We start from the raw sequence: 13,114 nt of genomic DNA, 5'->3' as shown, positions 1-13,114 counted from the left end.
CACCCAGGGCCATCCACCACCACCCAGGACCATCCACCACCACCCAGGACCATCCACCACCACCCAGGACCATCCACCACCACCCAGGACCATCCACCACCACCCAGGACCATCCATCAACACCCAGGACCATCCACCAACATCCAGGACCATCCACCACCACCCAGGACCATCCACCAATACCCAGGACCATCCACCACCACCCAGTACCATCCACCACCACCCAGGACCATCCACCACCACTCTTAACAGACACACGTTCATTTAGTTTGAGGCAAGAACTCAATTGGGTCGTTTGGGCATGGTAGAGAAGCCGGTGTGGTGTGGTGTGGTGTAGTGTAGTAGGTAGTGTGGTATGGCATGGGTGGTAAGGAGTGGGTGTGGTGTGGTGTGAGATGGGTGGCATAGGATAGGTCATCAGTGCCACCTAATGATATCTTCTACACCTGGGGAAGCCTTAATGAACCCCACAGGTATCCGTCAGGTAATGAATCACACCTGAACTGTCTCTTCTCTTCATATAAATCATCTTACCTTCACCGACTTATTTCTTAATTAAGGTATGTTGTTACAGGTAAGTCTCTCTCTCTCTCTCTCTCTCTCTCTCTCTCTCACTTTAGTTTTAACTCTATTTTATGACCTAATAATTTTTGAGGGCGATGCTTCCGTTGTACAGTTTACCAACACCAGCATCCTGTAGTGCTAGTGCTGTAGTGTACACTCTTCATCCACCACTGTGCATCCTTCATCCACCACTGTACATCCTTCATCCACCACTGTACATCCTTCATCCACCACTGTACATCCTTCATCCACCACTGTACATCCTTCATCCTCCACTGTACATCTACCATCCTACATGTACAGTCAGTCAACACAGTATCGTGTCTGTCTCTCAGTCAGGTAACACTTAATCTATCAGAGCTTCAAGAGTCAGGTGTAATCCAGGTGAGGTCATTATCCTCAGGTAACATACAGGTGATTGGAGAAACGAAAGGTTAGGTTAGTTTAGTTTAGGTTAAGTCACTTCCGGTTATGTTAGGTTAGGTTAGGTTAGTTTAGGGATTATTCGTCATTTAAAATATGAAGGGAAGAAATGACAAAGAGGTGGATTTTAAACTATCAAGTCATTATCAGGGTAGATAGTTCCCTTTAGCCATTGTTACTACTATCATTACGACTACAGGTACAACTTCTAGTCCTGCTGCTCCATGTACTACTTCTACTAATACTATTAAGAGACAAATACAAAATACCATATTGTGGAAATTATCAAAACTTTCATAAGCAAAAATATCAAAAGGAAAGTTGTTTTTAATCATTCAAGTCAGACCAACACGACTCTCCCAGATGCTCAGTTGACTTCCTTGTAAGAGGGAGAGAAAGAAAGATCAAGTCACACTCATCCAAAAGTCAAAGACCTCCGAGGCACTTGAGAATGAGAGAGACGAGTTCGTTGACAAAACCAGAATCGTTTAGAAGTGAAAGGAATTCACTCAGGCAGTCATGAATCCCTTGTGTAGTGAGGAAGGATTTATAGTCTTAGTCCTGCAGTCATTATTAAACACTCACTGGGGCTCAAACCTTCTGGTGTGACACGTATGATGGAAGACACTTCAAGGGAACACAAGGTAAAATGACAGCAATAATGTCACCTATTATGAATATTTTGTTTTAATGTTTTATGAAGTGAACAATATCGTGAACAAACAGGTGTCAAGTGTTAGGATATATTTACAAAGTTCATTTTATATTCCAGGTTACATTGTAGATCCTTAATTAATGTTGCATAAACATTAGTTATTTTGGGTCGACTGTTCACACTGTTTATATCGTGTACCTCAAAATAGACCACACAATAACTTTCTTTTGGTAATTTCAGGTAACTACAGGTGCGTTAACTAATGACGAACAAGCTAATTCTGCGTTATTATTCCCTCAGTATTTAAATCTTCATCCACTGCCTAAGAAATTACTAAATTACATTCTTACCTTCAGCATTAATTATTCACTGTAGTAAGTAATCCAATCCAGAGTGTAACTTACTGATAACACTTATCTTTTACAAACTTTAATATCATCCACTGTAGGTGCAGGTCAGAGGTAGGTCTGGAGGCTACTGTAGGTGCAGGTCAGTGGTGTTTTACTGTAGGTACAGGTCAGTGGTGGGTAAAAGTAGGTGCAGGTCAGTGGTGGGTAACTGTAGATGCAGGTCAGTGTTAGGTCTGGAGCTACTGTAGGTGCAGGTCAGTGGTGAGTTACTGTAGGTGCAGGTCAGTGGTGTGTCTCGAGGCTACAGTACTTGCATGTCAGTGGTGGGTTACTGTCAAATACTGTCAAGAGGTGTGAACAGCTTCCATATGGAGGGGATCTTTAATTGAAGTCTAATGTGTCACTTCACAGAGAGAAGGACGATGCATGAGGGGAGCAGGTCGCAGCTGCTTGCATGACAGTCCTGGGATAAAAAACCCGCATTAGAAGCTACGTGCTGAGGGGGTAATATGTCATGCACGGACCTTCTTAGGCAACTCTTGCGTGTGTTCAGGTGTTCCGTGTGTTTAGGCGTTCCGTGTGTTTATGCGCTCCGTGTGTTCAGGTGTTCCGTGTGTTCAAGCGTTCCGTGTGTTTATGCGTTCCGTGTGTTCAGGTGTTCCGTGTGTTCAGGTGTTCCGCGTGTTCAGGCATCCAGTGTGTTTAGATGTTGCATATGTTCAGGCGTTCCGTGCGTTCAGCTGTTCCGTGTGTTCAGGTGTTCCGTGTATTCATGCGTTCCATGTGTTCAGGTGTTCCGTGTATTCATGCGTTCCGTGTGTTCAGGTATTCCGTGTATTCAGGCGTTCCGTCCGTTTAGGTGTTCCATGTGTTCAGGAGTTCCGTGTGTTTAGGCGTTCCGTGTATTCAGGTGTTGAGCGTATTCATGCGTTCCGTGCGTTCAGATGTTTCGTGTGTTCAGGTGTTCCGTGTGTTCAGGTGTTCCGTGTGTTCAGGCATCCCGTGTGTTTAGGTGTTCCGTGTGTACAAGTGTTCTGTGTTATAGCATTTCGTGTGGTCAGGTGTTCCATGTGTTACGTGTGTTCAGGTGTTCTGTGTATTCAGGCATTCCGTGTGTTTAGGTGTTCCGTGTGATCATGTATTCAGGTGTTCCATGTGTTCAGGCGTTCCCTGCATTTAGGTATTCTGTGTGTTCAGGTGTTCCGCGTGTTCAGGTGTTCCGTGTGTTCAGGTGTTCTGTGTTATAGTATTCCGTGTGCTCAGATGTTCTGTGTTACGTATGTTCAGTTGTTCTGTGTATTCAGGCGTTCCGTGTGTTTAGGTGTTCCGTGTGTTCACGTATTCAGGTGATCCATGTGTTCAGGCGCTCCGTGTGATTAGGTGTTCCGTGTTATCATGTATTCAGGTGTTCCATGTGTTTAGGCGTTCCGTGTGTTAAGGTGTTCCGTGTGTTCAGGTGTTCCGTGTATCTAGGTGGTCGGTGTGTTTAGGTGTTCCGTGTGTTCAGATGTTCCGTGTTATAGTGTTCCGTGTGCTAAGGTGTTCCATGTGTTCCGTGTTCAGGTGTTCCGCGTGTTTAGGCGGTCAATGTCTGAGGAGTAATGCATACACACGTTTTGTGCCCTAATAAAATCAGTGTGTGTGTGTGTGTGTGTGTGTGTGTGTGAATACAATAATATGAAGCACCTTAATACTAAAAGACCCATTTTCTTATATAATCATGTACTGTATTATTTTCTTGTCATACGCACAACTCTTACACCTACATGGGGCTAAATGGCCCCCTTAAGCTAGTTTGTCATTGGGTTGTGCTTGTAGCGTAGTATTTCTAAGGCAGACGTCGAAATTTAACTTAACCTGACGGGCTCCCTCTAACTGAAGGTCTTCCGTCTTATGCGGCCTGTGAGCACACGAGACCTCAGTCGATATGAAGAGTATTTTATTACAATGTATCCAAAACTTTACCAGGATGTGCAAATAACATCTGAACGTAAATACGAAGTAAACACAGAATAAATAAACACATAAGTTACTTGAAAGCACATAACACCTAAGGACAAGGAACACATCAACACAGCAACACCTCAAACATCTCAACGACCTCAACAGAAAAAAACTCAAACAAGAAACACTATAAGAACAAGGAACATATCAACATAGCAACACCTCAAACAAGGTACACCTCAACACACAAGAGCAACTCAAACAAGGAAAGTTTCAATGCAAAAGAACACCTAAACACAAAAATATGAAACGAGAAACACCATAATAACAAGGAACATATCAACACAGCAATACCTCAAACAAGGAACACCTTAACCCATAGGAATACATCAACAAGAAACATCTTAAAACACAGGAACACTTCAACAGGCAACATGTCAACCCATGCAAGTTACCCAAAGCAGTAAACATAAGCACGACACATTGAAAACTCAGACCTAAAGCAAGTGAGCGAGTGACTTTGTGTTACGTATTGGTGGTACGGAACTACAGGGGATTTGGGTCCTATAAAAAACAGCTGATAATACAGGTACAAAGATTGTTATTAGTGAATGATATTTATATTGATGAATGTTCCTCATAACAACCAACACTGTCTTATTTCACTCTGGCAAGATACGATACTAAAAGCACATACATTTCCTAATCACCCCAGAGGTTCAAGATGGTATACTGTACTCTGCTTAAATAAAAATATATGACTGACGATAAAAGTACATACGAAAAACAAGAATAATTCACAATTACTTAAAAAAGCAAAACAATACCACGACCACCCAACAGATATACAATAACACCTTTCTCCTTGTAGTAAAATTAGTAGAAAAACTACTACGAAACAATCACACACCACTTACTCGGTAGAATTAATGACAGTCATGTGGCCGCAAATATAGCGATATAAGTGGCTACGAAAAAGTTACGATGGTATTTACTTAGGCAGCAAGTCAAGATGATGTCGCATCAATGAGGACAACTGCATGAGCTGTTCAATGGTCTGGAGACAGTCAAACGTCCTTTAACATTACGAAATGCAAGACCCTACAAATAGGATACAACAACCCCAATCACAACTATTCTGTTAATGACAACTTCCTGGATACTGTCGATAAGTTAAAATCTGTAGGCGTTGTGACAGATCAATCAATCACTTGAAGGCGACGCAACGAGTGGGGGGGATGCCCCAGCAGTAATAATAATAATAATAAAAAAAATATATTTGGGAATTATAAAGCGTACCTTTGAATACAATGATAAGAAAATGCTTCTTATTGTATGGATTTTTGTATTCAGGCATGGAAACCCTACCTCCAGAAAGATCTAACACCCATAGAAAAGGTGCAACCAAGATGATTCTTTAACTATGCCATCTCGATTATCCAAGTAAACTAAGGGCCTCAAGACGAACAACTATTCAGAAAAAAGCCCAATAGAACAGATCTCATTAAAACAATTAAAATCTTGAAAGGGACAACACGAAGGGACAACTTCAAGCTCACCAAGCTATCATGCAGAACGAACACAAGGAAATACTTCTTCACATAGAGTGACAGAGAGTGATAGATCTATGGGACGTTCTCCCAGCTCAAGCCGTGGAATCGAGAACAGTACTGGGCTTCAAAATAGCCCTAGACAAAATTAACAAGATCAATGGAGGGATCCTACACAGGCCACTGGTCTTCCCTTGACTTGGCCACCTGGCCGTTAGGTAAAGAAGAGGCACACAATAAACTACCCCATATTAAGGACAGCCACGGGTCTTACAGGACACGACAGAGCACGGCACCTCCAGATATCTTGAATTACGAATACAACAGCCGAGGACACCTGACTATGTTAATCATTTACTGCTGTTCATTTTACACTTGGAGCACCACTACTACAATTATATGTTAATATTACTTAAGCAATATAAAACAAAATCTGTCCTGAAAGGTATATTACCTTTTTTTATTGGAGATGAAAGATATTTTTTCAGTTACGAGAAACTTCACCTCCTTGAGCGTCAGTCTGAGATTTTTACAAGTCACTGTTCTTCTTCAACTATAAGTCTCTTGGTGATAATTTATCCTCTGTTATGTGCTCTATTCAAAATGTTCCAAGTTTTTACAAACTGGAGTCGAGTACAAGAGATTTTGTTTTGTTTTTTCTGAGCGAGAAAACACACATAATATTAACGTTTATGACGTCATCAGCCAGGCTTGCTCTCATTGGTCGGAAGTTCTTGTCGAAAAAATTTGAATTTGGTTCATTATTGGAAATATTAATTAATCTTTAAAGCTTTAAAATCAGGTTATTACGGAAAATATGCACCTGTGCCCGGATAGGCTATTTACCGCAAAACCCAAACCCAAACTGGCAACTACATGTTGGTTATGTCCATGTTTCATAAGATCAGGAATAATTGTTTAATATTCTGTATGTACTGTATATGCCTTCACTGACTTACTCTTTATAATAGCTCATCTTCTATTCTTTCTTAATTATGATTCATAAAAACTACAAGCATAGCAACTATTCAAAAGTTATGGAACGAATAGTTACATATTTTTTTTTGTACGAATTAAAGAGTTAAATCAAAATTCCTAAGTACCGACATAACACAGTGAGGATGTTTCTATATAAATGAATTTAAAACTAATACTCTCTACGATAAACAAATTTGTTATATTCAAGCAATAAAAATAAATGATAATTCAACTAGGAATGTATCAGATCTTTCAGCTGTTTTTAATTTTGATTACAAACTAAAACAATAGTCGTGATTCATGTCGATAAGTTATCAATAAATTAAAAAACAAGACAAAAGAGATTATTAATAACAAAATCATTGAATAAGTTGAATACACTTAACTGTATAGTTCTTATTTTCCGTAATAATCTGATATTAAGCTGTACAGAATAATTAATATCTCCAATAATGAACCAACTTATAAGTTTTCGACAAGAACTTGTGACCAATGAGAATAGGCGAGGCTGATGACGTCAAGAACTTGTGACCAATGGTAATAGGCGAGGCTGATGACGTCGACGTCATAGTGTGTGTGTGTGTGGGTGTTTCTCGATTAGAAAAAAGATACAATCTCGTGTACTTGAACCATTACAAAAAACAAAAAAATTAATATTTTAAGCCGTTGACATTAATGAAGATAAGTTGTCACCGAACGACTTAATTGTTGAAGATTTTAGTAAAAAGGAGAAAATTTCCTTTTGAACTTCTCTGACTGACACTTCACAAGGTGTTGTTTCTCAACGCTGAAACAACTCCCATCATCTATAAAATATACACAAGGTAAGATACGTTTTAGGGAAAGAACTTTATATGGTATAATAAACTAGGACTAATAATGGTGATAATAGGGTATTTATGATCGAACAGTAGTTGGGGCTGAAACTGAAAATTTACCGATAATATAATAGTTCTTTCTTGGGAGAATCAGGTTGTTTCCCATATTGAAATTCAATTTTTTAAGGTAACGCGATATTAAAAGTTGGTATAAATCGAATGGCGGTGTTGACTGAATAATTACCGTATTTAGTTATAGATAAATGCAGTATTAGAGTTCAGGTGGAAAATGAAAGGAATTATCAGCAGTAAGAGGTTAACGTAGGTGACGCCGCCTACACCTGTCCTCCCCTGCCTCCACCTGTCCTCCCCGCCTTCACCTGTCCTCTCTCTCTCCCATTTGTCCTCCCTCCTCCTCACTCTCTCCCCTTCCCCTCCCTCTTCTTTCATCCTTCCCTCCCTAACACTTCCCATAACAACTGTGCATGTTCAACAGTGATGTAACAATGACATGAAAATCTACTTCACTCATGCATAAGAAAACAAATTGACGCAGAATTCACACGATGATGGGAGGGGAGGGGAAGGGAGGGGGGAGGGGAGGGGGGAAGGGGGGAAGGGAAGGGGAAGGGAGGGAAGGGAGAGGTGTGATATCTTGCCACACCATAAACAAACAGTCGACTTATTCAACTTCTTAGATGGAAAATTCACCAAACTCAACACTTTAAACCTACTATTTTTCCCAATTTCTTCCTTGAGTACATATTTTTCCAGGGATGAAAACACACAATTCGCCTCGCAAATAACTCAGTCTCAACCTATTCCAACTTCATTGAACACAAGAGATGAAACTTACCTTCAGATTTACTAATAGAAACTAGAACATTTTCCCCAATGTCTAGAACAATGATAAAGAGTTCTATATAATTTCTGATCGTTGTGGACAAGTGTAATTACCAACATCATTACGTGTTTTAAAGACTTCAGCTGTATGTCTACACTGTCTACAGTATGTATATTGTTTGTACAGTACGTGCTGAATCATTGTGAACATGTAATACGATTTTACTAAATATCTATCTGAACAACGATGTATGTATGTATGTATCCAGGCACTCTAGCTTAACTCTCAGCTCACAGCGTAAGGAACGTTTGCTGCCTCACCGACTCAAACACGAGACGTTTTTCTTCACTCTGGGGACACGAGATGAGATCATTTACCCTATCGAGGCCCGCAAAGTGAGGAACATTTTCCCACCTAATGTGTGTAAACTTTCTCACACTTTCTCACCTTAAACAACAGAGTGAGAGAGACGGTGTGTGTGTGTGTGTGTGTGTGTGTGTGTGTAAACTTAACAATAATAAAATAAAGTACCACGTCAGATAATTACGTCAAGAATCAAACAGAAGTTAAATTTCAAGAGACAAATGAGATTCAATGAGCGAAAAACTAATTAAAAACTAAAATGTAAAGTTTCACGAATTGTCATAAAAAATAAAGAGATGATTGATAATAACTAGAGATCCATGAAATTAGATCCAATCAGAGTAGACAGATTGAATTATGAACAGCGACCGACAACATTTTTAGGGGACCTTAAATCTAGCGATTAAAGTTATCTTAAACTGAGTGATGGCAACCCTACCATACAGTCAGGGCCGGTGCTAGGAATTGCGGGGCCCAATTAGAAAATTGATAGTGGGGCCCTCTACTCTACAAAGTCGAAGATTGATGTTTTATATTTCGTGTAGTATGCCCGCCTTAGCCAAAAAGCATTAATTACTTGATATACTAAAAGTTTAAAAACAGTATAAAAGTTTTGATTTTTTATTACAAGTTAAGACAATTACAGACAAACTGTTTATGCACGGACCTTTTAGAAACACACTTTTCTGGCTTTTTTATTTGCAAAATCTTTCAAAATCATTTTAAAGTCAAGGGTTTTGGTAATGTCACTTTCTATAGATAGCATCGCCAAATTGTTTAGTCTTTCTTGTGAAATTGTTGACCGTAAGTATGTTTTAATCAGTTTTAGTTTAGAAAAACTTCTCTCACCCGATGCGACTGTTACGGGCATTGTTAAGTAAATTCTCAAAGCAACAAAAACATTAGGAAATGCAGTGAATCGATTGTTTACTACCAGGTATTCAAACAGGGCTTGGGGCTTGGCGACACTGGTGGGCAGAAAAGTTTTCAGAGCTTCAAGTTCTTCAGCCAACAGATAACCATCTACATCTTTACTTGTTACAGTACCTACCTCTACATCAGTGTTCTGTTTTAGTTTGGTGTCAATTAAAGCTGCTTCAAGGTCTACTGTGTGTTTCCTTATTTCTGCCTTTTGTAAGCCCTGAAAGTTATTTAAAAATCCAAATAATTTTATATGGCTTTTAAGCTGCATAAATCTAGATTCTAGAGATTGAATAGCTTTGTCTAGCACTAAGGTAAAGCACTGAACTCTATATGCTTCTTTTGGATCATCAAAAGCTTGATCTTTTGCCTCATATGAAAACATTCTCTTCCTTCTTTGTAGTCGTTTATCTTGAAATTTCCTAAATTCTAGTGGTAATTCAACAGCTTCAGCCAAATCATTTGCGCCTATTAGGACATCATTAAAACCACTCTCTCTATATTTTCTTAGCCATGATAATAGTTTTTCAAATGACTCCATGCCTTCATCAATGTCCTTTGTTTTACCTTGTAGTTCCTTGCTAACATAGTTAACTTTAAAAAGTAAATCATGCCAAAATATCAAAGAAACTAAAAATTTATAGTCTTTTAGCTGGTTTGCTAAACCTTCTGTCTCTGCTTTTACCTTGGGCTCATCTGTTATCTCTGATGTTTCCACAAGTGCATCATATACTTCTCCAACCTGATAACGAATAGCTTTAACACTATCAATCCGACACTCCCACCTTGTGTCGCTCAAGGGTTTCACTGATAACCCAGGTACATGTTTCTTAAAAACTGCCCACCTCTTTGTTGATGCTGAGAACATTATGTAGATCCTTTGCAAGATCCCAAAAAATGTTATAGCATCTGGACAGCACTTGGCTACATCTCCTAGTAACAGGTTATAATTGTGACATGCGCAGGGTACAAAGAAGGCTCTTGGATTATCCTGCAACAGCCGTGCTTGTACTCCCGATGTGTGACCTTTCATATTGCTACCGTTGTCATAACCTTGGCCTCGAATGTCTTTCACATCCAATTTTAATTCCTCTAGTGTGTTTAATAATGTTTTATATAAATTTTCTCCTGTGCTACTTTCAACCTGCATAAACTGTATGAAATGTTCATAAACACCTGAAGGAGCCAAGTTGCCATCAGAAACATACCTGATCGTTAGAGACATTTGCTCCTGGTGGCTCAAGTCAGGTGTGCAGTCTAAAATTATGGCATAGTACTAAGCTGCTTTTACGCGATTCAGTATCTCATTCAAAACAGCTGTAGCCATAATGTCTAGTAGTTCATTCTGAGTATCTTTTCCTAAATAGTGATTATGAATTTCGTTGGCCTTGACTTTACGTAAATGTTCTTCAAGAACAGAGTCAAACTTTGCAAACAGCTCCACTAAACCTAAAAAGTTTCCATTGTGTACACTCTCATTACCAACTTTTTCTTCTGTCCCTCTTAACGCTAGATTTCTCTCAGCAAGAAACTGCACTATTGCCACTAGCCTTTTGAATACTTGCTGCCAGTACTTTGCATGTTTATTAATAGTTAGTTCACGTTCTTTGTCAATTGTCTGTCCACTATAATGTCTTTGGTATAACTCCCAGAATTGCCATGTGGCTTCCAAATGGTTTTTAGAATTTTCATGCTCATACAACCTTGTAAGAAGATTAGACCAGTTGTTGAATCCACTTGCTGATAATGCACTGGTTTTGTTCATACTAAAAAGCTTACAATAAAAGCAATAAATTCTATCAGCAGACTGAGAATAAATAATCCAAGGTCTATCAACATACTCCCCATTTGGAAGTTTTCTCTTACAGTGAAACTTAGAAAAACACAATCCCTTTTCATTTCGTGGAAACTTGTTCACTGGAATATCAGGAGGCCCTTTCATTGTTAAATAATCTCTTATATTTCTATTTATATTCGATGGCCAACTTGCCGGGTCATCATTAATGTTAATTACAACTGTACTTGTGGATGATCCATCACTGTTTGATGTTTGGGCTTGGCCTTCTGACTCTTCTTTAGCTATAAGTGGACTTCTCACTTTGGCACTGTCTTCTGTTGTATTAAGATCGTCTTCAGTTTGATTCAACTGTGTCTGTGTGTCAACTTGAACTTTTTCAAACTGAATATCAATTTCTTCATTGTATTCATCAACTGTAATTGGACTAATGGCTGTATTGTCATTTTCTGAATCGTTTTTGTCTTCTTCATCTTCAATACATGGGCGTTTCAAAGGTGGAGTGACAAGAAATTTTTTGATAGCACCTCGATGTTTTTCATTTTCAAGCACCTTTGCCTTTGCCAGTGCTCGCTTCTGGTTGCCATTTAAATACTTACGCCCTCTGCCTCTATCTCTGCTTGTGCTTGCCATGATGAAAGGGCTTTTTATATTATCTTTTCAGAAATGACATATAATAAACTGAAATGAAAAAACGAACAAAATTATTCACAATGAGAAGTCCCTGGCACTTAAAAAATAAGTATGTGCATATATGAATGCTATAATTAAAACAAAAAATCGAAACACTGATCCTATAAAATAAAAACCACACAATGTTTATCACCACTTCACCGGACAAAAAAAGCTTTAACCGGACATATAACACTTTGGCATGGATAGCACACCGCTACGTACGCAAAGATTCGGTTACCTACATAGAGCTATAGTATGTGCTTGCATGTGCTCAGAATCACAAGTCATTTTCTGATTCATCATCGCTATTGTCGCTATCAATCATGTACTCAGGATCAACAATTATCATCACTGTCCAGCACAAAAATTATAAACAAACCACGCCTCGGTCGCCACCCAGTGGCCATGCTTCTCATTTTCAAGGTCAACACTGCAAAACTCATCTCAAATCATGTCTATGGCAACGACCGGAGTTTTGTCACTGTCTGACGATGATCACTGATTCACTGGTTATTACAGGACATGCTGATATACACAGCACAACGTTATCACTCGTATTTCCCCCTGAAAACAGCCAAAAATACAGACCCGACACACTTACACCGTCCAAGCGTTGGGAGAGAGTGAAAACTGTGTTCTGATTGGCTCGCACCCTTCCCGCTCCTGATAATTATTATGAAAGTCAGGGCGTGTGGACCAACACCAGAGTTAATTCCCTTGGACTTTTGACAAAACAGAAAATTCTCGCACGTGACTGGGATCTATTATTTTGATGACAATAACAATGATTTTGTGTCTAACGTTTGCTTTTTTACCAATATCGTATACAGTTTAAAACTAACACACGTGTGTGCGGGGCCCCCTTGCGGCGCGGGGCCCAATTTGATTAAATTGGTCAAATAGGCTTAAAACCGGCCCTGCATACAGTACATCATACGAGTAACAATACATACATACACAACAAGACAAAGACATCATACACAGGAGCGGCCTCGTTATACACCATACACAACACTGTATACTCGTACTATACTGTACACTGGTGTATAAAGAAAATGTTGTTGACTCTTTTAGTTTATAAAATAGAAATAAACAACTTGAGATAAATAAAACTGTGACCCGTTTTCACAGCCATACCTCGCTCACCGGGCCAGACACTATACCTACGGCCAAACTTAACTTAACCTAACCTAACCTAACCTAACTTAACCTAACTTAACCTAACAATCAAGTG

At 39.2% G+C, this 13,114-nt stretch overlaps 2 protein-coding genes across 2 annotated transcripts; both read right to left on the bottom strand.

The window, feature by feature from the left end:
- Nucleotides 1-9,423: 9,423 nt before the first annotated feature.
- On the bottom strand, nt 9,424-10,635 carry LOC121879475 (zinc finger MYM-type protein 1-like; the record flags this gene model as incomplete). Its single annotated transcript, XM_042386121.1, has 1 exon — nt 9,424-10,635. A coding segment is annotated over exon 1 (1,212 nt), but the record flags the coding sequence as incomplete, so codon positions are not given.
- A 51-nt stretch (nt 10,636-10,686) lies between these two features.
- Nucleotides 10,687-12,513, bottom strand: LOC121879476 (zinc finger MYM-type protein 5-like). The gene is made up of 2 exons (XM_042386122.1): nt 12,469-12,513; nt 10,687-11,886 (listed from the first exon to the last, which is right to left on the bottom strand). The coding sequence occupies exon 2, from the start codon at nt 11,836-11,838 to the stop codon at nt 10,687-10,689; it is 1,152 nt and encodes a 383-aa protein (XP_042242056.1). The 5' UTR covers nt 11,839-11,886; nt 12,469-12,513.
- Between the last annotated feature and the right edge of the window lie 601 nt (nt 12,514-13,114).

This window comes from Homarus americanus, unplaced genomic scaffold, assembly GCF_018991925.1.
Source record: "Homarus americanus isolate GMGI-L3 unplaced genomic scaffold, GMGI_Hamer_2.0 scaffold40299, whole genome shotgun sequence".
NCBI classification, from domain to species: domain Eukaryota; kingdom Metazoa; phylum Arthropoda; class Malacostraca; order Decapoda; family Nephropidae; genus Homarus; species Homarus americanus.
This window is presented reverse-complemented; position numbering and strand designations above follow the sequence as displayed.

Bases quoted from the DNA above. Each gene is read 5' to 3' on its own strand.
- LOC121879476 (XM_042386122.1), bottom strand. From the start codon at position 11,838: ATGGCAAGCACAAGCAGAGATAGAGGCAGAGGGCGTAAGTATTTAAAT.